This window comes from Miniopterus schreibersii (assembly GCF_964146895.1).
Source record: "Miniopterus schreibersii genome assembly, chromosome: 2".
NCBI lineage: Eukaryota > Metazoa > Chordata > Mammalia > Chiroptera > Miniopteridae > Miniopterus > Miniopterus schreibersii.
Window position 1 is genome coordinate 166,968,644 of NC_138102.1, and position 26,557 is coordinate 166,995,200.

A 26,557-nucleotide genomic window follows, 5' to 3' on the forward strand; every position below is an offset into this window, starting at 1 on the left:
TATTCTATTTGTCAACAATCAACCTTTCATTCCATTTTAATATTATTTAATTCTATGGAAAAAACAAATTTTATTACATTCCTTTTTAAAACGGGGGGAAAAACTGTACAAGTAAGCATGATCAAACCTCTGTTAGAGCTGGTTAATACTGATCTTTTATTATTGCCTCGAAGTCTCTCTAGTAGTGTCCAAGAAATTAAGATTAAGGTCCATCTGAAGGAAAAAAAGCACTGGAGAGGCAAGAAAGGACTTGGGTAAAAGCTTCAGAGGATTGTAGGGAGATGGAACTTGCTGTTTAAAAAAAAAAAATTATGTTGAGCTCTGGAGCATCTCCATTTCTTAACACACCTTCAAAACCATCACTGGCATAGTTTTCCCCATGTTGTAAAAGCTCATATTATATGCAGTTTGGGGGCTTTTATAAATCCAGAAAGTAAAGGAATATAAACAGTGGAGAGTACTGAAGGTTTCAGAGCAGGGCTACAAGAGACTCAATACTGCTAAGTCCCCAAACAAAAGCGCCCAGTCTACCCCACTCCAAAACCTATGTGTAATAGGAGAAAACACACAGCCAGAAGCATTGAAGAAAAGCATGTAGCCTTGAATAAATCATACACTGAACAGTCCAGAAACAAAGAAAAAAAACAAACAACAACATATACACAAAAAGGCCTAAGAAGCATCTATTTTCCTTATGTCTTCAGGTGAGTACCTCTACCCAGTGGAGACTAGTTATGAAAACAACTAATCTGCTTTTTAAAGTAAAAAAGTGTTTCCTATCATGCTCCAATTTCTAGTATCTATACTTTTTGACTGGTTGGTGTAAACAAAAAGCTAAACACATACACATGCATGCGTGCACACACATACATATACTCCCTCTTAAAATGTGAAGGCAAATATATAATGCTGAAATTAGAAATCACATCGGCTTATGTTTAAGAACTTATAGGCCCTTGATTTGCCCCCCAAAATATTTTCCTTGTTCTTATTCTTTAAATGCCCAACCACCAAAAGAAAAAATAAAATAAAAATAAAAAGCTTTAAATGCACATGTTTCAAGTCAGTGTCTCAACAAAAAAGGTAGCATTTTCTTCACTTTGGCCATTGTTAAAGATGCAGGCATAGATTGGGGAATGTTAGACTATCATGTTTTAGAAAATGCAACATTAACAGAGAATATATCTTTCAAAAAAGACTAAAACACTAACAAATACAAGTCAATGCACATATTTTAAACTAGTGTAATTTTATCTACATTGGAGTAAATGTTATTTTGTGTACCAGACATTGCAATACTGTTCATTTCCCTTTCATCATGCAAACATGCCAATTTTGTCATTAAAAAAGCCTTTATTGGGTCATATTCACATTGCCCTCCCACTCAAATTAAGGAAAAACTAAAAACAGAAAAATAATAAATCCCAATAAGAGGCCCTTCAAGACTTCATAAACTATGAATATAAAGCTGCTAGTTAATATGGTAAAGGCAGAATTTTCAATTTGTATAAAAAATTCCTATAATTTAGAAAGATGTTTTCTTCACCCATTATAAATGTTTGCCATACAATGTAAAGTTATGCTACTCCGAAATGTATACCAATTATACAAAAACAAAAGCAAGGAACCATTAAAAAATTTTGTATGTTCTTTATGGCCTGAGAACAACCTGACATTCTTCTGTATCTACCCTCTTCTGCCTAGTCTATCTGTATAATTTGTAAATGAAAGTCAGTAACATCTTAATAGCAGAGGTCTTATCTATCTCCCTCTTTCTTCTCTTCTAACTAACACTACCCAATTTTCTCTCATCTTCCTGAGCATATTCCATGAACAGCATTGCAAGTTGGTTAAAAAATAATAATAAAGAAAAAAAAAAGAAAAAGAAAGTTTTACAGGGTTTTGTTGGTTAATTATTTACCAGTGGAATCACTCCACCAGGAGTTCAATTTCATTGGCTAGCAGCTGGTTCATGTTGAATAGGCCCCCTGGGAGCTTGGTGAGCAGTTCTCGCTCGGTGCTTTCAGGGTCGCTGTCAACAGAGCTGGAACTTGCGCTCATGTTGTCAACAGCAGTGCTGGCTGGGGGACCCAGCTCCGGCTCACTAGTTTCACTGGCCGTGGACACCACAGAGAGCAGGGACATACGCCGGGTGAGCCGGCCAGAGGGCAGAAGGGAGGCGGCATAGTCCGCTATGATACCAGCTACATCTAGATTACAAGCCTTATCAAAGGCGATGAAACCTACATTTGCATTGGCCTCGCAGACACAGAAGGAGCCGTCATCTTTCATCAACAGGTCAATGCCACACACATCCATCCCCAGGATATTAGACACCTGGATAGCTAGCTGCTTCCCTTGTTCACTCAATGAGCACATCATCCCCACACCACCTGCAAAAGAAGAAACAAAATAAGAAGTTAACCAAAACGATAAATTTCTGGAGTAAAACTAAAGCCGGCCTCTGAGGCTAACCCTTTCTTGTAAATCAGTAGTGAAAACAAAGGTGCTATTCTAGTGTAAAATTGGGACTTCGAAGTCTAAGTTTCCTTCATTAGGGAATCACCTTCCAACCCAGTCTCAATAACTTTGTACTTTTTTTTCCCCCTTATATCTTTATTGATTTCAGAGAGAGGAAAGGAAAGGCAGAGAGAGAGATAGAAACATCAATGATGAGAGAGTCATTGATCGGCTGCCTCCTGCACGCTCCGGACTGGGGATGGAGCCCGCAACCCGGGCATGTGCCCTGACCGGGAATCGAACCCTGATCGCCTGGATCCTAGGTCAACGCTCAACCGCTGAGCCACGCCCGGCTGGGCTGTACTTTTTCAATATGCTATATTTATTCTGAAGAAGACATTAAATTTTCACTGAAGCCTACCTTACTTGCAGTAATACAGACCAAGCAGAAGAAACTCTTGCATAAATACAGTTATGACAAAAATAACAGAGATGCGTAATATGGAGACAGGGTAGGACAGAATTTTGAAACAAGGGGACCTAAGCATGGCTCTCTTCTTCTATAGTCCCCACTCCCATTTACCTGCCATTCCTCAGCCAAAAGAATTCTGGGGCTTAAGGGAGCTGACTGAATATAGGTGAAGTCTTAAGGTTTGCTGGTACCTGAGAGAAAGGAATCAGAACTAGACTTTCTCATTTGGAGACTAGCTTCAGGAAGCTCTGAAATAAGGACTAGAAAGCAAAGAATTCTGAGAAGAGCTTGGCTCAAAGAGCTCTGTGTATCCACAGGAGGAAAACTGACATAAGCATTATATGAATACGCCTGTCTTTGACCTCAAAAAGGCCAAAAGGTAACTGCATAGGTGAGCTGAGTCTTCCCTACCACTGAAGCTGGAAGAGCAGGGAGGGGAGTCCAGGAAACAGGAAGGCTTCTTTAAGTACCTCAGCAGGAGTCTGGCAAACTAGCCCATGAATTAAATGACTGCTTCTCAGCTTCTGTAGGACTAAGGCCATCTGGCATGCTCCAAACAGCAAAAGCAGAGCCATGATGTGAGAACAAAAAAATAACAAGCCACTGCCCTGGCTGGTGTGGCCCAGTTGGTTAGAGCACTGTTCTATGCACTGAGGGGTCACGGGTTCTATTCCCAGTCATGGCACATAGCCGGGGTGCGGGGCATGTATGGGAGGCTGCCAAACAATGTTTCTCTCTCGCCCTCTCCCACCCCTGTCTCTAAAAGAATCAGTAAAAACATATACTCAGGCAAGGATTAAAAACAAAAACATAAAACAAGCCATTTACGACTTGAATGGAAGAAATAAGAACACTTTAAGGAGATTCAAGTTCAGCACAGAAAAGACTTTCTAAAGCTAAAACAAAAACATAATTAACTGAAAACTTCAATAGAGGAATTGAAGGAAAGCACAGTCACTTTTGGGAGTCATAACTTGGGAAGTCAAGTGTAAGAAATATTTCAAAGCACATACAAAAGACTTGAGGTAAAACCACACAAAAAAGACAAGAAATATGGAGGACTGACTTGAAAAAAAACTGCTCCAGGAGAAAAACAAAGACAGAGGAGAGGTAATAACTAAAAAATAAATTTTCCTGAAACTAGAAAAACTGAGTCTGCTGATAGAAACACCTTACTAAAATCCAAGTTGGGCTGATTGAGGAAAGACACGTATCTAAAAATATCCTGAAAAAAATCTGAGCTAAAAAAAAGAAAGAATTGGACATTCACTTAGCAATGCAACCCGTGAGGCAGTAGAATTGAAGCTTGATTCTAATAATGTAAGAATCTAATCTCAGCCAATAAAAATGAAAGATATCTGAGGGTATCTACCACTCACACATCCCCATCCAGGGAAAATAATCAGGAAAAGATACTAACATAACAGCAAATAACTAAGAAAAGAGACCTCAAGATATGGGAAGATAACAGTCAGGGAGTAAACAGTGGTGAGTAATGATTCTTGCAATACAGGTATAATTAACTCTAAATGGATTTTTTAAAAGACTGCCTAGGAATAGATCATGTAAGTGCTATATAAGGACTTTTGAAACATAAGAGTAATTCTAATATAGACTTAGACTAAAACTATTAAATAATTTCAGCAAAACACTGGAATGTAAAGCCTATGAAAGCAGGGATTTTGGTCTGTTTTGTTCGCTGCTATATATAAAATACAGCTACAACAGTTAATACTGAATATGGGCAACTATTCATCATAAAAAGGCCTCTCGGGGGATAGAGTAATGAGGGCACTCAATTCTGAAGAACAAGATAAAGGGGCGCTCTTGCTCTATCAGATATCCAGGCATAATGCCAAAGGAATTAAGATTGATATTCATACAGCGAAAGAATAGTAACAGACGATGGGACCCTTAAACAAACCAATACATATATAGAAATTCAATACATAAAAAAGATGGCTTCACAATAAAATTAGAAACATCATTAAAAAAAAAAAAAAGATGGCATTACAAATCATAATAAACAGACTATTCAATACAGAGTGCTGGAAAAACCAGTTACTATTCATTTGGAAAACAGAAAAAGGCGAAGAAAGGGATCAAGGTAACTAAGGATATTGGTCTAAACTGGAAAGGTAGAATTGCCATTAAATGATAAAGAGAAAACTGTGGGTGTAGAACACATTAAGAGGGCAAGTTAAAACAGCAGTTCAGTTCTAGACATGTTAAAATTAAAATAAATGTCTATTAGACATCTACACACAGATATTGAGTAGGCAGTTATTTATATGTGCCTGGAGTTCAAAGAGAAAGCCTAAATTGGATACATAAATTTGAAAATATTAACATATAGATGGCATTTAAAGTCATGAGCTAGATAAGATTATTAAGAAAGTGAAATAAACAGAGAAGAAAAAAAAAACAGACTAAGCTCTGTGGCATTTCAATAATAAGAGATCACAGAAAACACACATTTAGATAAATCAAAATGAGCAATCTTGTTTGAACCAATGGATAAACTAGCTAGAACACTCTACCTTAAATGAATTCCAATTATACACAAAATAAGTATATCAACAAAAAGGGTATCTTTAACTCTAGTCAGACAGTTCATACATGTGTGAAATGAATTACAGATTGAGCCTGGGTGAAAGTAAATTCATGATTCAGAGAAATCCAATTTCATTACTGGAAAAAAAACTCCTCAAAAGTGTATTTATTATATTCATGGTAAGTCTATTAATCATATTTACATGTGAAAGATAATGTGTTTCCCAGCTTATTAAGTAAAAATGTAGTTATATACAAATACTCATTGGACAAGCTATAACATTACTTTATATACCAGAAAGACACCAGCATCATTTTTACCTAGTGAGCAGTTGCTTTGCATCCTCCCATCTGTTGAACAACGTAACATGGTGCCAACCACACGGCCTCCCACAACAATGACACGTACATCCCGTCCATGAGACTCTTTAACATACTTCTGGAACAGGTATGGAGCTTCATGGCGAATAAGATGGCTTAGATCAGCCAAATGGTGCTTATCTCGAGCCAAGAAAACAGCTTTGCCTGTGATTGAAAAAGAATAAAAAATATGTTTAAGTCATCAATCTGTGGGTAGGTTGATATCTATTGCCTCCATCTTCTTGAGTCCCAATCTGTTCTTTCAGAACCAATTACTTTTTAACCAAAGTAATATAGTTAGAATTAGTAAGAAAATGCAAGAATTATACCTAAAACAGTTAATAATTGCCTTCTAGGAGTCTCTCAATATTGAAATTCTTACAGTAATCTAATACTTATTTCAGTATATGTTTTGAGGTAGGGATCTAAAATTTGTATTCCTCCAGGTTAGCCAATAATGGCAGAGTCACTTATTGGCAAAACATTTCCTTCATTCATTTAAATCTTCAAGCTATATAAATTGGGAGGGGGAATGACTGGAATCAGTGATGTAAGGAAGATACATCCTCTTCTGTTGAAGAGGAAGATAAAAGTATTAACTTGGGACTCAGTCTAAATTAAGTATGTATCTTAAAATCTCTAGGGTAATCACTTAAATGAACAGAAACAGCTTCAAGCCAAACTGAACAACTCACAGTAGCCTTCTCTAAGTTTGAGGTAACATGCACCTAACGATTTCCCTCTAATTTTTCTCCAGAAGCCCTGCTTCAAACACTGTAAATTTCAATTGACAACCCTGCTGTCTAGTCAGTAACCATGAGCAAATACAAAGAAAATAATTGCTTTGATCTGAGAAAAAAATCTATACTGTATAATCACCCTTATTCATTCTCAAAAGTAGGTTTCAAAATTATGTAGCACAGCAACAACTCACACTCACCTCTATGACCGCGTGTGTTCTTCACTACCATTGGAAACTCCAGTACTTCTGCTTCATCAATCATTTTAGAAAAATTTTCATGACCACCTGATTTGAGGGAGGAAAAAATTTTTTTTTAAAACATCAATAGAGGTGGTTTGTGATAAATTTTATCTTCACTGATGACAGCAACACAAGGTAGATAGAAGGTAAGAACTTCATGATTTTGTTTTTCTTGGAGAAAGTAATGAATAAAAGTTGAAAGTGCAGTTAAATGTCAGTTTAAAACAACCACACATTTTTAAATAAACAAAAGCTATCTTAAACTATAAATATTCTAATATCCAACCTAAAGAAATTAAGTATACTTCAGCTCAAACAATGTTTCCTAATTCTACACCACTTTTCATATTTTTTATCCCTTATTTTTCCACCATACAAATAATGGAAGCCTCAAGACCTACTTTAGTATATTCAATTCCCTGTTTCAATTAAGAAACAGAAGAATGAGTAGAGAAGACTTATCCAAGGTTGAAGATGCTGCATGCATATGTATACCAACTCTCTGCCTCAAACACACAAATTAATTTTTATCTCTATTATTAATCAGAGTTCTTTCTACACTGAACTACTCAGTACCAACATGCTAAGTCTGGCTTCTTATGGTTTTTATTGCCTAGAGACAAATGATATAGCAACAAGATTAGAGCAAATAAATGGACTGCAGTTATAAAAAAATAACATGATGATATAGAATAACTAAACCAGGAAGAAGTTCATTAATTGCAATATCATAAATTAGCAGCTTAGAGAAATTAAGATGATCAGTCACCAAATGTGAAGCCTTCAACATCAGAGCATAGGTAATATTTATGTTTTCCTCCTTTCCATTCTCTTAAAATCAGAATTGGGCCATGATATAAACATCAGGAAGATAGAATTCTCATACTATTCATATTGCCTTTTCTGGTGCAATTGCTAAAAAACAGCAACTGTATCACATCATATAGACTTGAAAAATACACACTTCTTTAAAATATTAAAAATAAGAGAACAGGGATTTCTTTTTAAAGCTTCATTAAATCTCCTAGCATTCTACTGGACATTTATTTAGAGAAATATCTTTATGAAAAACAATACTGATTTATAGTAAATCTTATCCTTCCTAAACTAGAAGGACTGAAAAGAAACTCTATTAACAATATTGTTTACAGCAGTGCTACTCACAGTGTGGCCTACTAACCTGTGCCCATTTCTGACTTCTTTGCTATTTGATAGGTGACCAGATAAATATAAAAAGAGTAAACACTAGAAGCTTTTATAGCAATTTGGCATCGCTATGATATTTTTATTGTACTTTATAAGAGTACTGATAACAGATTGGTCTTTAAAAAAAAAAAAATCCTATACCACAGAGAGTTTTAGAAGCACTGGTTTAAAGCATTCCTGGTATAGTGTCATTTTCTGAATTAAGAAATAAGAAAATATTTATGAAGAATTATCATGAAAATGGTAATTAAGATAATCGGAAATTAAACAGAAATGGCATTAAATTCTATTATCTTTTACCACAGGGGCTGGCAAACTAAGGCCTATGGGACAGGTATAGCCTACTGCTTTTTTCAGTAATAAAAGTTTTACTGGAACACAGCTACAGTCATTTGCTTAAGCATTTTCTATAGCAGCCTTCACACTACAAGAGCATTACTGAGGGTCATAAGAGAGAACGTAAAGCCTGGAAAGCCCAAAATACTTACTATTTGGCCCTTTATAAGAAGAGTTTGCTGAGTCTGTTCTACCCATATCATGGAACTAAATCTTAAGACATGATTCATAATTCTCCTGCCCAGTTTATTAAAACTGAAAGTTACTTCTATAAGAAGTTATTTCATGTTTACAAATTTCCTTATATCACATAACACTATTAGTTTAGTATGGCTTTCAAAACTATCAGTTCTCTAAAATTTAGGCTATAAATTCTTATTAATGAACTCACCATAAGAGAAAGTATCTGGCAGAGGAACACCATGGCCAGCCAACTCTTGAAAGGTCCAGAACTTGTTAACACAGTTCAGGATAGCTTGAGGTCGGTTCATCAACCGGCATCCCATCTTCTCTAGATGGCGCAAAACAGTTATGTCACTATCACTTTGCACCCAAGGGGTTGGTACTCTCACTACCACCACCTGGGGGTAGGCAGTAATTAGTTCCCCATTGATCCGCAAACCTGAAATATACAAAAACAGGCCAAAACCATTCAAATGAAATACACAATAAAATACAGGAAAAGAAATATACCAAAGCTTGAGTCACAAAACTAAATGTACTATGTTGTTAATATTTCATTGGGACAAAGAGACAACCCTCCTTAAATTATATTTCTTTGTAAGAAAAATTTAATGAGAAAAACTTCTTCACTGGCTAAATAACTGTAGTTGTCAATACAACGAAATACAACATAGCCATTAAAAAGAATGTCACAATCATGTTCAGAAATAGAAAAATGTCCAGATATTGATTTCTTTTAAAAATCTGAGAATAAGTTTTACCTGTGTTTGCATATGCATAGAAAATGAAAGGATAAATTATATAAATGGCTCTCTCTGAGTGTGAGTGGATGGCAAGGCAGGAAGAGGAAGGTAGAATAGGGAACTTGAACATTTTACTCCATGTAATTCTCTATATTCTTCATGTTCTTTAAGTGAGATGAATGCTTTTATAATGAAAAAATTTTTTTTTAAGATACGTTTCTTGAATTTTATCCAGTACCATTTTATTTAATGAGGTGCCAAATAATAAAGTATTTATGAGTTTCTCCTTAAAACCTATTTTCATTTTTAAAAAAATAACTATTTAAAAAAAAACGAACAGTACATATACTTGTTTAAAACATTCAAGTAGAAAAATACAGAGGTGCCTGGCCGGGCGTGGCTCAGTGGTTAAGCGTCAACCTAGGATCCAGGTGATCAGGGTTCGATTCCCGTTCAGGGCACATACCTGGGTTGCGGGCTCGATCAATGACTCTCTCATCATTGATGTTTCTATCTCTCTCTCTCCCTCTCCTCTCCTCTCCTCTCTCTGAAATCAATAAAGATATATTAAAAAAAAAAGAAAAATACAGAGGTGGGGAAAAGTAAGTTTACAGTTCATATGGAAAATAATACAAGAATAACACTTTCGCATACTCATAACTGTAAACCTACTTTTGCCCATGCCTGTATATAACATACTCATTTCCCATCCAACATGGTAGGTACTTAGTGTTAACAGTACATATTTTCCCCACTGTTAATCTTAGCATAGAATCATAGATAATTTTTAGAATAATGAAGTTTTTGTATTATGTCACTTTCTATCATTACTTAAAATTACATCGCATTTTTTTTATGTTAGTGCATATATAGTTTCATTTGCTTCTTTTATTTAGGGGGCTGATTGGAATTATATTTTATAAATATGCCATATGATCCATCCTTTACTCATGAACATTCATTCGTTCATTCAATAAATACTAAGCAATTACTACATGTCACATGCTTTTCTAAAAGTTGGGAATAGATTGGTAAATAAGGTAGACAAGGTACTGTCTTGTGGAGGAGAGACTATTCCATGAACAAAATACTAGCAAATCAAATACAACAATACATTACAATCAGGTGGGGTTCATTCCAGGGGTACAAGGATGGTTCAATATGTACAAATCAATCAATGTAATAAACTGCATTAACAAAAGACAGGATAAAAGTCATATGATCTTATCAATAGATGTAGAAAAAGCGTTTGATAAGACACAACATCCATGCAGGATTAAAACACTCAACAAAATAGGAATAGAAGGAAAGTACCTCAGCATAATAAAGGCCATATATGACAAACTCTCAGCCAATATTACACTTAATGGAGAAAAACGGAAAGCTTTTCTCCTAAAATCGAGAACAAGAGCCCGGCCGGGCGTGGCTCAGCGGTTGAGCGTCGACCTAGGATCCAGGCAATCGGGGTTCGATTCCCGGTCAGGGCACATACCTGGTTGCGGGCTTGATCAATGACTCTCTCATCATTGATGTTTCTATCTCTCTCTCCCTCTCCTTTCCTCTCTCTGAAATCAATAAAGATCTATTTAAAAAAAAAGAACAAGACAAGGATGCCTATTCTCACCACTCTTATTTAACATAGTTCTGGAAGTCCTAGCCAGACCAATAAGGCAAAAGAAAGAGATAAACGGCATCCAAATCGGGAAGGAAGAAGTAAAAGTGTCACTTTTTGCAGAAGACACGATTCTGTACATAGAAACCCTGAAGACTCCACCAAAAAACTGCTAGATTTAATAAATTAATTCAGCAAAGTAGCAGGATACAAAATTAACATCCAGAAATCAATGGCATTTTTATACACCAATAATAAACTCTCAGGAAGAGAAATTTTTAAAAAAATCCCATTTACCACTGCAACAAAAAAATTAAAATACAAATAGCAGATTTGTACTTTGCATATTATTTTCACAATAACCCTCTCTCTCCATTTTATTGATAAGGAAATTAAAACACATGCCTTCGTTATCATTCCAACAACAAAGCAAGCAAATGATCTAAAATGTATTTGTTTTTCTTATATCCTTAACCAATACTATCACTAAACCATAAAGTATTTTCCAGAAGTTTGTCAAATATGCCACTTATATGCCACCACATAATGTTCCCTAACAGAAATGATCAATTTAGCTCTGTTTAACAAGTCATAACTTTCCAAAGCAAAGATGTAAAGATTCCTGAAAGTTAGTCCTAAAGAATTTCTGTATGTTTCCAAGATATCTTCCCCTATAATCCCAAAACAAATATGAAATACTAGGAATACTTATCATCAACTGAGTCAAATATTAGGACACTTGTACATTAAAAAAACTGTATTAGTATTTTATACCACATGTATAAAGTATTTTATAAAGAAAAAAGGGCCCTGGCTGGTGTGGCTCAGTTGGCTGGGTGTCATCCAGTGCACCGAAAGGTTGCCAGTTCGATTCCCAGTTGGGGCACATGCCCTGGCTTCAGGCTCAAGCCCCTGTAGGGTGTGTGCAGGAAGCAGCTGTTTCATTCTCACATCAATGTTTCTCTTCTCTCTCTCTCTCTGCCTCTCAATCTCAAAATCAATAATAACATTTTTAAAAAGAAAGAATCACACATAGATTTTGATTAATTTACTACAAGGACCTCGCCATGGATTACAAGGTATTTTAAAACCAGAAGACAGCCTTGGCTGGTGTGGCTCAGATGGTTGTGCATCCTCCTGTACACTGAAAGGTTGCTGGTTGGATTCAGGTCAAGGCACATGTTGCAGTAGGGGGCGTACAAGAGGCAGCCAATTAATGTTCTGCTCTCACATTAATGTTTCTCTCTCCCCCTTCCTCTCTCCCTAAAAAGTCAATAAAAATCTTAAAAAACAAACAAACAAAAACTAAAAGACAGCAATAACAGAAGAAACCTAGGAGGTTATCTTTAATTTCTCTCCCAACCATTTCCTAAATAATAAGGGGTTTAATAAATATCAGTGTTTCTATTTCTTCCAGAAAATATACTAGATTTTAAGATTAGATAATACTTAGTATGCTAAGGCTATTACAGATGCCTTTGTCCTAATTATTCCTGAGACATGCAGAGTCACCATATTCTAAGTAAAAATCAAAAAAATTACTTAATACAGACTTACCCAGGTTTCCTTGCTCGATGGTCAGCACTATCTCATCCATCACCACGGCCCTAAAGTCCAGTTCTTCCTCACAACACTTGGCCTTTAATGCTCGTAAGATCTCTTTTTGGGGATAGTCTTCCCTAATTCGACGATCTGTCAAAAACCACAACTTGGCAGCCACAGAGCTACACATCTTGATCTGCTTATTCTTCCTTTTCCTGGATTATTTCCTCCTGAATATAAAATCTTTCTAGATAGAAGAGAGAATAAACATACAAATCAAAAAATCTACTTAATTTCTGGATTCACACAATAAATGTAGTGATTACATACTAACTATACAAACAAAATAATAGGGTAATATTATTACTTTCCCCCTTTCATTCAAATTAAAATTTTTTATACCACTAGAAATATGGAAACTGACAACCTCCCCTGAAATAAGATTTCTCCTTTTTCCACTGGGGAAGCTAGCATTGCAGTTTTATAATTACAGCAGGTCACTTATCAGAAACTTTCAATGCCATTCCCCATATTATATATTGTCTAAGATATACTTTAATTTGATCACCTGATTTATCCCCTCCCCCAAAATGCAAATCCCTTCTTGATATGAGACTGCAGTTCATCAATAATATATTCCATAGCTCTATCACTACAAACTTCAGTCATGTATATTCATGTATCTGTAGTTTTTTATTTAATTTTCTTCCCTTATTTTGTTATATGCATGTATATTTTATTATAAACATATTTATAGGCATGTAAAAAAATAAGATAGTAGCACCAACATTACTGGATTCACATCAACATTTTAGTAATTTACACAGAAATTTGAGAATGTGAAAAAAGTTAAAAAAACAAAATAAATGCCAAAGTCCATTCACTAAAATGTGTTTATTTCCATTGGGACAGCATGCTTTTACTTAGTGTTTTTATTCATTCTTTAAATAGAACTTTTAAAAATAAACAGAACTTGTTTACTAGAATGCAAAAAAGGACTTTCTTCTATAAATAGAGTTTTGCTTCTCAGAGTTTATATCACGAGGAAGACAACAGTTGAAAATCGTTTTCCTGAGAAACAAAAAGTTGTAAGTTTTACTAACAAATGTAACCAGTCATTTCAACAAAAGAAAACTTTCTTTTTCAAAAATAAAATTTCTAGCATTATCACAGATGACAAGGCAAACGTAACACACAAAGAAAGAAAAAAGGGCAAGGACTAGAAGAAGCAATGGCCATACGATAGATGGCTTCCAGCATCCCAGCAGCTGGAACTGGTCCCTCATGCACCATCACACACTCTCCAGGGTCTCAGTCAGAAAGGCCTGCTCCACAGATGCACACATGATTAAGACCAGAACAGGGTGGGAAAGACGCACTACACACTGCACTACACACACACACACACACACACACACACACACGAACCTTGGCCTGCCATGCCTGCCCATGACCTGTGGCCTCAAAGGCATCAGTCACTGGAAAGCAGGGAAGGAATAAAATAATGTGGGAGATACACAGAAAAAAGAGACTTGTAGCTGTGGAAAAGCAAGGAAGGGAGGAGCTCTCAGCTGTGGTGATACATCAAGCCAAGACCCAAGTAACCAGCAAAGGGGATGCCTCATGTCCAGAGCCCCCTGGCCCTCTGTGCCCTTCTTCCATAGCTGTGATCGAGAACATACCCACAAGAGCCCTAGGTAAGATATGGTAATAACTCAATTTACACACTAGGAAGACAAGATGTGGCTTTATGGAGCCTCCCAGGCCACTAGGGAGGGTCTCACTCAGAAGGTCCACAAAAGAAAGTCACACCAGAGTACCTAATATAGAGATCCCATTTTCCCTTGAGAGGGAAACTGTAAAAAATGCGCTTAAAATATTTATATTGGGTAGTTTTTGAAACACCCTGCCCTTGACCAGGAAACTCTAAAGCCATCTCTGTGCCTCCCCTCACATTTAGTTCTTTAACATCGTCTGTTCACCCATATGGTTGAATTTCATTGTATAAAACTGCACAGCAGTTGTGGTCCCAAGAGAAATTGGATGGGATGTTACAGCCACGAGAACTGGGAAGCAGGAACATTCTGACGATTTTGATATGTCAGCTCTCAGAAAATGCCCAGGCTGCAACGGTAACATACATGGTGTTTTCAGTGATTCTACAGTCAGACAGTAAAAGCACTCCAGGACTGCAATCTCACACAGTCGTGCAACAACCCGACAGATGACACACATGAGTGTCCCATCTCGTCTGGCTTCACTGCCACATAAACTTTGGGTGTTTCTATATTGATATGCAACAAATAAGTTCAGATTAGGCTCTTTATCTCCTTTCATTTTCTTTTTAATGGGCTCAAATTATCCTGATCCTGGGATTCTAACAAAGAAAATGACATTCCCTCCCTGTTGGGAGAGTTTAAGCAAAGCTAAAGATATCATTTCATTTGCTACAACTAGACAACATCCTTTCAGAAGGGATGCCTGCACCCTGGAATTTGGAACTGAAAGAATACTCTCACCGTACAAAAGATGACTCTATGAAAGAGGTAGAGGCTGTGTTGAAGAGGTCCAACATCAGTGTGAATGACTGTAGTTTCTCATTAGCCTGCCTAAGTAGCAGACAAAATGGCAGGAACTAGAAACTGAGGTATCTTTGGTCATGTGGAACACATTTCCTTTATCAGCTTCAAAAGATTCTTATGTTATGCCTTACTTTTCATGTAAAGATTTGTAGAGGTATGCCAGACTGTATTCCAACTCTTTATTCCTGTACACCAAGTAGATGGCATCCCCAGTTTATAAAGATCACATCTACTTCTTAACCTTCAGCTTATTAATTACAGTTCCACTGGTGCTGGTATCATCAAGTGACACCTGTCCAGATTTTTTAACCACGATAATTTTAGTGATCTCCAGAGACAAGTTTATTGTCAGGGAATAAAAGGGCACAACCTCTCCTCCACCCAACGGCCCACTCCTGTTTCCACAGGATGAGCAGCTGGCCATTCTTGGTGCCCAGGGTTGCTGCTGCAGAGGCTGCTTGTCTTTAAAAAAAATAATAAAGTTTTTTATTGATTTTTAAAGAGAGAGGGAGAGAGAAACATCCATGAGAGAAAAACATCAATCGGCTCCCTCCTGCATGCCCCCTACTGGGGACTGAGCCCTGAGTGAGAATCGAACCATTGACCTCTTGGTGCATGGGTCATTGCTCAACCACTGAGCCATACCAGCCGGGCTTCCACTTTAAGGCTACTCCATTGGGAATTCATATCTAACCACACCCAAGAAATTCTCAAGTGAAGACTCTCCAACCCCAATAGCAGAGGTTCATAATCCCCACCCCCACCCCCGTGGCCTGGCCACCAATGCCTTCCTGTGGGCCAGACAGGGACCAGTGGGTTGGCACCCCCACCAATGGCCTCATCCTCCCCCCTAACCATTATTTAAAAACATCTACTTTCCTATTTTTCCCATCCATTAACATCACGGAAAAAGAAAAAACAACAAATCCTGTAAGAAGTCAAAAGCATAATAACAGTAAATTTACACAGTCCAGGAGCCCAAAACTACACCAAAAAAAGTATAGTCCTGAGTCTTAAAAAAAATGTTGTTCAAATTATATTCACTATTTTAAAATACAGAAAAGAGTGGAAAATAAAGTGGGGGTTTTCCCCCCCTCTAACATTTAAAGGAGTACCTTTGGCTACCCAATAAAATATTTGTAAGAAAATAGTTTACTCTCCAACAGTGTAAGAGAATCACGGCATTTGCAAATGTCCATATATACACAAGAATATAATATCTCTCCTCTTAGAATATAAACTCAGATCAACTAATTTCCATCCTCTATTTCTTTATTTCCCTTAGAGTATCAAGAAAAACAATGTACATATCAATATCAGATATCAAATAAATGCTACTGATAAACTGCTAAAGTAGTTCTGAATAAAAAGAAATTCAAAGAGAATTTACTTTTCTATTAGAGACAGCTTTCTCATGCAAACTTCTGGATAGGCACAGCACTTTTAAAAAGTCACTGTCATCTTCAAACAGTCTAGGCAAAGCTAATTAAATGGGAATCATAAATAAAGTGATTCATTCATTTTTCCTGTAAGGTCCCTTTCCAATGGTAATTATTCTGGTAGGGGAAAAGCAAAATCACAATCTATCATCTAAAGACATTAAGGCATCGCTTACTATTATTAGGAAAATTCTTTATTTTGGATAAGACACCGCATATGAACCCAGAACCAAAAGAATGAAAAAGAATAAAATTAGAGAAGAAAAAAATGAATACTAATATACAAATTAAAATTTACTCCATTTGGCAATTACTACAGATGTGCTTTCAATGACATCATTCTGTCTCGGATGTGAAACTGGATCAGACTGTAGAGAAAAATATAAATATGTGCATCTTGAGTTGTAGGCACTCCCTCAGTCTCCTTTTTTGTGACCCTTTTTTCCTGACAGCTCTCCTCCTATACATAACCCTCAGGGCTTCATTCTTAAAACTTTCCCTTCTTTCTCTAGAAATGTCATCCTCAGCCAGGTTTCAACTACTGTATTACCATTGAAACCTGAATATATCATTGACCTACTAAATCTCTCTCCCCAACCACGCAACAGTGCCCAATTGTTTGGTCAAATGCTAGTATACATGTTGCTGTCAAAGTATTTTGTAAATGTGATTAACATCTACAATCAGCTGACTTTGAGTAAAGGAGATTACCCTCTATAATGTGGGTAGGCCTCATCTAATCAATTGAAAGACTAAAGAGCAAAACTGAAATTTCCCAGAGAAACTCTGCATCAAGACTAAACACAGAAATCCTCCCTGAGTTTCCAGCCTAATGGCCATCCCTACAGATTGAGAATTGGCCAGCCCCACAATCACATGAGCCAATTCCTTAAAATTAATCTTTCTCTGTCTTGCTCGCTCAATCTCTCTCTGTCATGCAACTTAATAATAAAATTGTACCTTTTAATGCCAAGTTTGTGATGCCTCAGGTTTGAACCAAGGTCTGTTGTTTATCAAGGCTTTTTCTCAATGAGTTCTAATGTCTCCAATTCTTTTCAACCCAGCTCCAAACAAAACAAAATATATTTGAAATATATTACACATATTAAAAATGTTATCCTCTTTCCTTTCCTTTATTCTATCCAAAAGTCCATCAGAAGTAGATCTGAATTGCTCTTAGAAATGAGAAAGAATGGGAATAAGTGGTACAGAGACAAACGCACTAAGAAAAAAGATGGGGGAAAGGGAAAACCACCCCATTTGAGGAGAGCAATGATTTTCATAGATACTAAAGGTACAGAAAATATATAACTGATAAAATGAAAAGCTCAGAAGAGTCTCAGAACACCCAACTAATAGTGTTAGTCCAGTTCCCCATTACTCACTAATAATGTTCATCAATAAATGATCACAAAAGAATGTCCTATATAAACACATCCTTTAGATAAGATGCCACTTATAAAATAATATCACTGTTTAGGTATTTTAAGTTCATAAAATGTCATTTTTTTACTACATTAACTTGAAAGTAGACTGGAGCGTTATGAAAGTAGGAGCAGGAGGCCAGGTATTAATCAAAATTTACTTTACTGGTGACAAAAAAGAGATGTATGACAGTCCCCAAGATACCCATCTTATACTCAAGAGTAATATCCCAAGAATGGAACAAACATCTAACTTCCCAAAATTTCCATTCACTCATATTCTCTCCTTCTTATAGCTCTTTAAACTATGATACCCTTTTTAAAAAGCTATATACACGATTATGGATAAAAAATGAGAGTATAATAATTTTCCTAACCAAACTCAATATGGTCCTGTTCTCAATATACTAAAGAAAAATAATGGTAAAACATGAATGTTTACACAGAAACAGAAAAGGCCATGAAGGTAAAGACTGGCAACACTTTGGACTATGAGGACATATACCTATAAATTCCCTTTCGTCACACAAAGAAATATGTGCAGGACAAAGGCAAAACAATGCATACAAATAAGGTTAAATACATTCTCCATTTATGGTTCACAAAATACTTTCCACATGTATTTTCTCATTTAATCTCATATAATTCTGTGAGGAACACAGACATATATTGTCCCATTTTAATGAAATTGCCTGTCCAAGATATCACAATAGTAGAGGTATGACAGAGAGTCAGATTTTCCAATTTTTTTGTACTCTTTTCTACTCTTCCTAAAGAAATTAAAGGAAATTTGGATAAGAAAATAAATTGAGCCCTAGCAGGTTTCGCTCAATGGTTAGAGCATCAGCCTGGAGACAGAAGGATCTCAGGTTCGATTCCCGGTCAAGGGAACGTATCTGGGTTGATCCCCAGCCACCGGTCAGGGCGTGTGTAAGGGGCAACCTATCAATGTTTCTCTTTCTCTCTCTTACTTTCTCTCTTTCCCCTTCCCTCTCTCCCTTTCACTTTCTCTAAAAATCAGTGTGGGGGGGAATATCCTCCACTTAGGAATTAAAAAAAATTAGACATTTTGAGTGAATATATATGTTCATACTCAGCATTCATACTGTTAAGCAGTTTATTTGTACTGTCTCATTTAATTCTCATAACTATTCCTTTTTTCACATTGTCTTCATTTGGCAAGTGAAGCTATTCTAGCAGAGATATTAGTTAACATGTCTAAATTCATACAATTAGAAAGTGGTAAAGCCCAGAGTGCTTCAAATTCCATACACTCTATGGCAAAGATTCCCACTTGCCTCACAATATCCATTTTCTACTTACCTCAAGTAGTAACAAATCTGATATTAAGCTGACTATAATACCGTATAACTAAAGACTATTCCCTGGGCTTAACTGCAACTAGATGTGGTCATTTGAACTAAATTTTGGCCAAGGAGAACTAAGTGAAAATACTGTACTTAAACTTCCAGAAAGCCTACTTAAGAGGAGCACTTGTCCTTGGTCCTTGCTCCATTCTGCTACCTGGAATGTGGATGTTATGGCTACCACTCTAACAATCATCTGGACTATGAGGACAGGAGTCAACCCTAGGAAAAGCACAACATGTTAGCACAACATGTTAGAAGAACTTGAATCCCTAACAACTGTGTATGTCATGGCCTTGGACTGCCTACTTACTCTTTTGCATGAGAAAGAAAGAAACTGCTATCCTGTTTATGTCATTGATATTTGGGGATTCTCTATTATAGGCCACTGAGCAGTACCTTAACAAATATACTCTACCATACCTTGCTCAAAAGCTAAAGAGAATTATTCCCTTGACATCAAGGTTTGTGTGTCAGCAAGCAGTGGTACTGTTTATAAGTTGGACTTTCTTTTTACACTAATAAGATCATTTTATATTTGATCATTTAACTTTTAAACTCCTTTTCACAACATCCCTAGAGAAGTATTTCTATATTCCTTCCCCCTAAAAAGCAAAGTGTTCAAAGCCAAAAAGTAGTTGTAAACACAAAAAACTAAGCGTTCAATTAGTACATTCAATTAATATTTGAAATGCACTCTACCTAAAAATACCATAGTAAACAAAAAATAGTCCCAGCCCTCATAGAGCTAAAAATGATCTGATGTAGAAATGTCATAAATAAGAAAAGATGCTCAACATCACTAAACATTACAAAAATGCAAATCAAAACCATGAAATGACTTCACAATAGTAGGATGACTACAAAACAAAACAGAAAATAAGTGTTGGGAAGGATGTGGAAAAACTGGAAGCCTTGTAAACTGTCCATGGGAATGTAATAAAATGGTGCAGCTGCTATAGAAAACAGTATGGCGGTATCTCAAAAAATTAAAAATAGAATTACCACATGATCCAGCAAGTCCACTTTTAGGTATATACCCAAAAGAATTGAAAGCAGAGTCTCAAAGAGGTATTTGTACACACATGTTCACAGTAGTATTATTCACATCACGTAAAAGGTGGGAGCCACCCAAGTGTCCATCAACAGGTGAATAAATAAGCAAAATGTAGTATATACATAGTATGCCCTAAAAAGAAGTTAAATTCTGATGCATGCTACAACATGATGAACCCTGAGGACATTATGTTCTGGTATCTAAAGTATTCAAATTCACAGAGACAAGAAGTAGAATGGTGGTTGCCAGGGGCTGGGCGTTTGGGGGAATGGGGAGCTAATGTTTTACAGGTATAGAGTTTCAGTTTTGCAAAAACGAAAAGAGTTCCAGAGATGGATATGGTGATGGATGCACAACAATACAAATGTACTTAACCACTAACCTGTGTACTTAAAAATGGTTAAGACGGTAAATTACATCTTGTATATTACCATAATAAAAGGAAAATTGGGAAAGGAAATAAAGATGTCTTGAGCAAATTAACCAGCAAATTTCTATGCATTTCCAACTAAAGGGTGAGAAAAATGTTACTTAATTTACCTGTAGCTTAGTTACTAAAATTCCCAAAATAGTCTGTGGTATATAAAACCTATTAAAGTTAAAAAAGTAGTTTTCTCTGGAATGAAAATTTATGATGTCTTCACTTAATATAGGAATGTTTTATCAAAGTATCTCTGGAACATGGCACAAGATTTGAAAAATGTTCCTGAGACACAATGCACAGTATAGCTTCAAGTTCATTACATCTGACATGTTAAATGTTCAGCCAAATATTCTTTGATCATTTGGACATTACTTTGAAAAGGGAATTGGAAAGGTATTAATATACTCACGCTGAAGGCTTTATACATATGGCTAATAACTAGTAACTCCAAAGCATCAGGGAATTCCAAAATTGCTATTTGGGTAAACCTGCATGAATTTTCAAGATGTAGTTCTCAAGGTTTATCAAAGTCTGCCCTAGGCAGTTTTGCACAATGGTTAGAGCATAGGCCCAGAGACTAAAGGTTCCCAGATTTGATTCCGGCCAAGGGCACGTATCTCTGTTGCAGGCTCAACCTGGTCGGGGCTCGTGAGGAAGGCAACCAACCGATGTGTCTCCCTCACATCGATGTCTCTCTCCCTTCCTGCCCCCATCCTTCCACTCTCTGAAAAGCAGTGGAAAAAATATCCTCGTGTGAGGACTTAAAAAAAAAAAAAAAAGATTTATCAAAGTCTAACATGCTATCAAACATGGAACAGCAGAACAGTAAGAGATCTGGTCTCACATAGCAACTCCATATTCTATTTTGGAGACCTTATTACTAAGTACATGAAGCCAAGAGCTGGTATCAGAAGGGGGAAGAAGAAGAGAAAAGGAAATATGTAAGGCATTGGCTGAATAGATTAAAAACATTTAAATAAGGAGGTTTGGATTTTTTTATTTTTTTTTGGTCACAACTTAGTAATGTGCTGCCACTTTAGGAAGGTAGTAAAGACCTGCCGGCGTGGCTCAGTGGTTGAGCATCAACCTATGATTCAGGAGATCGAGGTTCGAATTCCCAGTCAGGGCACATGCCTGGGTTGTGGGCTCAATCCCCAGTCAGGGGCATGCAGGAGGCAGCTGATCAATGACTCTCTCAACACTGATGTTTCTCTCTCTCTTCCTCTCCCTTCCTCTCCCGAAAATTAATAAAGACATATTTTTTTTAAAAAAAGGTAGTAAAAATGAATCAGGCATATCAATGTTTACACGAATTTGTTTTGCTAATTCATCAATTCACAAACTGGTACACATTTTATATAAGAATGTAGTAGACTCCTCCAGACATTGCTGGGGGAACAGAATGACAGATGATCATGAAATTGGACTATAAACTCCATAAAGACAGGATCCCTGTTTTATTCTCTGCTATTATCCCCAGTAGGCAACACAGAACCTCGTATGACAAGCAAAAGTTAAAGGTTAGGAGTTATTTTAAAGGAGTTTGCTAAATTGAATCATAAAGGGGTATAAAAAAAACCATAGGTATTTTCAATATAAAATACCAGGCAGATGTGTACCCCATACCATCTAAATGAAGCTGTCAAAAACTGATATTTCTCAGAATAAAACAAAACAATTGCCCAAGACATCATCACTATACAACTAATCCGGAAATAATTAGCTTTGTTAACAATTAAATTGGGGGGAGTGGGCCACAATTTCAGTAAGAGGAGGAAAACAGAGATAAGCAGATGGGTTCCGTGCAGACCCTGGCTCTAAGGGAGTAGAGCTGAAGAGTTTTGTGGCTTTTGTCCTCCAAGCCAATTTTAAAAGGAAAGAAAAAAAAAACTGGAAAAGAAAACATTGAAAATAACACCATGGCATTAGTTACTATGAAGCCAGAAAGGCATTACTTCTTTTCTGCAAACCTAACATGTACACAGATACATTATGTACAGATATTTTTGGAGGTACTTTATTATTTCTTAACAATCCTTAATATGACAAGCAAGAAAATTCCCAAGTAATGAAAGACAATTTCCCCAACATCTGTACCTCATCTCCCCTATTCAACCTCTCTAGAAACAACTGTACATGCCAGTACAGCTAACATTTAAAAAATAATACTTTTTTCATTCTTCCTATCACAATCTACTACCTCAGATTTTAAAATAATGTAACTATTACAATTTCTAAAGGCCCTTTTCTCATATGCTTATAACTTAGTCCCACTTGCAGAGAATACTCTTTTTAAACTAACCTGCCATAAATTCTCTACAAATCCACATCACTAAAGTACCCCCCCAAAAACAGTTGTCAGTAAGCAACATACAATAAAACTCACCCTCCTTATTTTATGTTTGGTTTTCTCTCACTCTTCACATGTTGTTCGTGGGTATAGAAGTTCTTCCTCCACCCATTTCCACTCAGTTTAGGTCTCTATGCCTGCTCCCCAAGGGAAGATGATAAAAGCTACTTCCCAACGTGTGGAACACCTCGCTCTGCTCTGTCCCCTTCCCCCGACCCCTTCCAGGGTTCATGGTGTCCAGTCTTTCAGCTCACAAAATGGGGAGAAGCTTTGAGAAATCAGTCTAGTGAGTTGCCCCAGTAGCAAATCCCAGGTGGATACAAATTGGGCAAAGGAAGAATTAGGAGGTATTTTAAATGATCTGGTTCATCCTGTGCCCCAACAAACTAATGCCTGAACCTTGGTTGGTGTTCATTGGTCAGAAGGAAAAAAAGTGTTCACTTTAGTATGTTTCTTCACAATATGGCTGAAAAGGGGTAGGGGATTTATAAGACGTTGCTGGTAATTTCCCTCTGGAGAGGAAAAAGGAACTGAGTGAGAAGAGAAAAGAAAAAAAAGGACAGTCTTGATTTCACTGTTCCCTACACCCCCAGATGCTATCATTTGGGACTCTAAGGAAACATGAGAAAAAATTTTAAAGCTATCTGCACAGAAACTAAGTGGAATTTTAGCTGGTAGCCAAAAGTCTAAAGGTTAGATATGCAGCTCCTTACCCCCTGCAGGGGGAAAGGTGGGAAGAAAAAGTGGCTCTTGACTGAGTGGAGGATTGTATGTGACTGAACTTGCTGTCCCCTTCTTGGCTCTCTGTTCTCAGAATCACAGACTGCCCCCCTCCCTGACAAGCAGACTCCAGCACCTGGTGGGGGTAAGAGAAGACAGAGAAAAAAGGGAGACAGAAAAAGATAAAAGCATCAACAGCCATGTTGCCAAACTAACAACTAAACCTATGACATGAAAGAAGGAAATTAATAGCACTAACCTAGATACAAAACAATAAACAAAAGATCGCCTCAAAACAAAATAGGCCTCCTCCCCTTTGACACGCTAACCAAATAACACACAGTAACCAACAGAAAAAATTTAACTATAACTTAATTTTTTAAATTAGAGGTTTTCATTCTAAAGTTAGGAAATAAAGGTTAAATCTCCATGGTTAGAATTTCAGACGAGTTTTATTCCAAATGAATATCTTGGCATGCCTTTATTTTGACAATGAATTGTTTTTAAAAAACGGGGGGAAATGACCTTTAACCTACCCAATGTTGTGAAAGACTTAAAATGAGATTTAAATGACATTTAAATTTTAATGGTTACAGCTATTAAAAACATCTGTCAATAACATGCCCACAAAAAAAGGACTATCTTCCATACTAAGATGCCCATTTACTTTCCACACAGATTTCAGAGTTTAACCCAACTCCCCAAAGATGTGGGAACAATTTCATAATTAATGGGAAAAATAACAGCACACTGAAAGAATTTACATCGAAGTTACATTCAACACGGTTAGTATAATAACCCCACTCACAGAATATAATTAACGCCCCATCTCTATTCATAAACACAAATAGGATTAAATACTGGGATTACAAATCTTCTATCAGACATAGGAAAGTAAATACGAAATTATCCCCTAACTATTTTGGCTTTTTTTTTAAAAAAGGGGAGCAGGAAATGTTAAGAATTGCATCATGGTCAGATGCTTAAAAAAATAAAAATAAAAATCAACCAAAACAAGCAACTATTTTGTCCTCCCATTCTTATACCGGGGCCATCAAAGGAAAGAGGAATGCCTGTCACGCTCTCTGAAATGTACACGTAAGGAAGAAAGCACGGATTTAAAAACATGAGGGCTGCAGGAGGAACGCCACATCCTCCTCCTCCGGTCACACCACAGGAATTCGTCTGATGAAAGCAGGGCAGCAGAGACGACCACCCGGGGGACAGGTTAGCACAGCGCATTCCCAGGGTCACCACACCCCCTCACCGCAGGGAAACCATACTTCACGCCCGAGGTCGCCGCCCCTCCGGCGCGGTCGTCCCAGCCGCACGCACACCCATCACCGAGCCCCTCCCGGCAGCGCAGTCCCAGGTTCTACCTCGTTCCCCACCGCCTCCGGCTCCGTCCGAATCGACCCCGGCCTTCACCAGCCCCGGGCCCCGGCGGGCGCGCACAGCCCGGTCCCCGCCGCGGCCGAGCCCGCCCGCCCCCCGCTCGCCGCCGAGTCCACGGGCCGAGCTCGCCACTGAGGCAGAGGGACGCGGGGCGGGCGCGCCTCCACCTCAGCCCGGCGCCGGCGGAGGGAAGCGCCGGGACCGCTCACCTGGTTCCGGCGGCGCCTCCCTTGATCTTGGCCAGAGGAGCCGGGCAGGGGCCTCGGAGGGAAGCGCGGGCTGCCGGGCGGGCTGAAGGTCCGAGGAGAAGGGGGAGGGGGTCGGGAGCCGCCTCTTTTCTCTCCGCCACCGCGGCTCCCGCAGCCAGGCCGGGCGCCCTCCCGCACACTCCCCACTTTCTCACAGCCTCGCGGTCGCTCGGGCTCGCCCTCACCCCCACTCCCACACACACCCCGTCCCACCCACCCCCACACACACCCACACACACTCACACACTCGCACCCAGCCGCTCCTCGCTCCCTCACTCGCCGGCGTGCGCGCGCGCGCGCGACCCCGCTCACACTGCGCGCGCGACGCCGGCGGAGGCTGCCCCGCGCTGCCCCAGACGGAGGAGCCGCGTGCAGAGCCCCGCGCGCGCCCCGGCCCCGCCCTCCGGGCTCGGCGGCGCGGCGGGCGGGGGACAGCGGCCGGCGGGCTCTCGGCCAGGCCGGCGGCCCGGCCGCCCGGCGGCTCTAGCACCTGCGCCGGGACCCGCCCTCCGGGCCGCTGGTCCCCGCGGGCGGCCATCGCCGACCTCCGGGGATGCGGCGAGGCGCAGGAGCGCGCGCGAGAGGGACACGGGAGCACGAGAGCGCTTCGAGGACGCGCTCTCCCACCCGCCCCAAACCGTCCTCACGGAGGAAGGAAAACGGGTGGGGGAGCGAGGTTTGTTCCTGACTGGAGAACACACCGCGAGATGAATCCCTTCCGTTGTACGCCCTCCCGCCTTCGCAGTCCCTTCTCCGGCCGCGGTCATCCACACTGAACCCTGACGCGAGCCCCCCGAGCCGCCGGGACGCGAGTGGGCGCTTCTGCCCGCTGCCCAGCCCTGCCCTGCCTGCCCTGCCCTGCCCGCCTCCCTCGCAGCCTTTCTGACGGCCTCTGCCTGGCACCGAGAGGCAAAGATCTGGGGACAAAAATCATGGCTATCGCTAAGGTCCTCGTGCCTGCACGGAGTAAAGACAATGCCTCTGTGTGTTGTGAGGCAGATGTTTAGGCTCCATCGCCCGTCTTCCGAGCTTTCAAGATGCACGCTGTAAGGACACAGGCAGGGTGCGGGGTGCCGCCGGCCTGGAAACCGAAATCGCCGCG

At 38.8% G+C, this 26,557-nt stretch overlaps 1 protein-coding gene across 4 annotated transcripts; it reads right to left on the minus strand.

The window, feature by feature from the left end:
- Positions 1 to 1,039: 1,039 nt before the first annotated feature.
- Positions 1,040 to 25,777, minus strand: RIMKLB (ribosomal modification protein rimK like family member B). 4 transcript variants are annotated; one of them, XM_081127141.1, is made up of 7 exons: positions 25,699 to 25,777; positions 25,417 to 25,498; positions 12,465 to 12,696; positions 8,761 to 8,991; positions 6,786 to 6,872; positions 5,807 to 6,010; positions 1,040 to 2,393 (listed from the first exon to the last, which is right to left on the minus strand). In XM_081127141.1, the coding sequence occupies exons 3-7, from the start codon at positions 12,637 to 12,639 to the stop codon at positions 1,930 to 1,932; spliced, it is 1,161 nt and encodes a 386-aa protein (XP_080983267.1). In that variant the 5' UTR covers positions 12,640 to 12,696; positions 25,417 to 25,498; positions 25,699 to 25,777; the 3' UTR covers positions 1,040 to 1,929. The 4 variants fall into 4 exon arrangements, with proteins under 4 accessions (XP_080983267.1, XP_080983269.1, XP_080983268.1 ...); XM_081127143.1 differs by lacking the exon at positions 25,699 to 25,777 and having other exon boundaries at positions 12,465 to 12,692; positions 25,417 to 25,608; XM_081127142.1 differs by lacking the exon at positions 25,699 to 25,777 and having other exon boundaries at positions 25,417 to 25,506.
- Positions 25,778 to 26,557: the final 780 nt, after the last annotated feature.

Coding starts and splice junctions, on each gene's coding strand:
- RIMKLB (XM_081127141.1), bottom strand. CDS start 12,639: ATGTGTAGCTCTGTGGCTGCCAAGTTGTGGTTTTTGACAGATCGTCGA. Junction 8,992..12,464: donor CATCGAGCAAGGAAACCTGG/GTAAGTCTGTAT, acceptor TGTATATTTCAG/GTTTGCGGATCAATGGGGAA. Junction 2,394..5,806: donor GCAAAGCAACTGCTCACTAG/GTAAAAATGATG, acceptor CTTCTTTTGCAG/GTGGTGTGGGGATGATGTGC.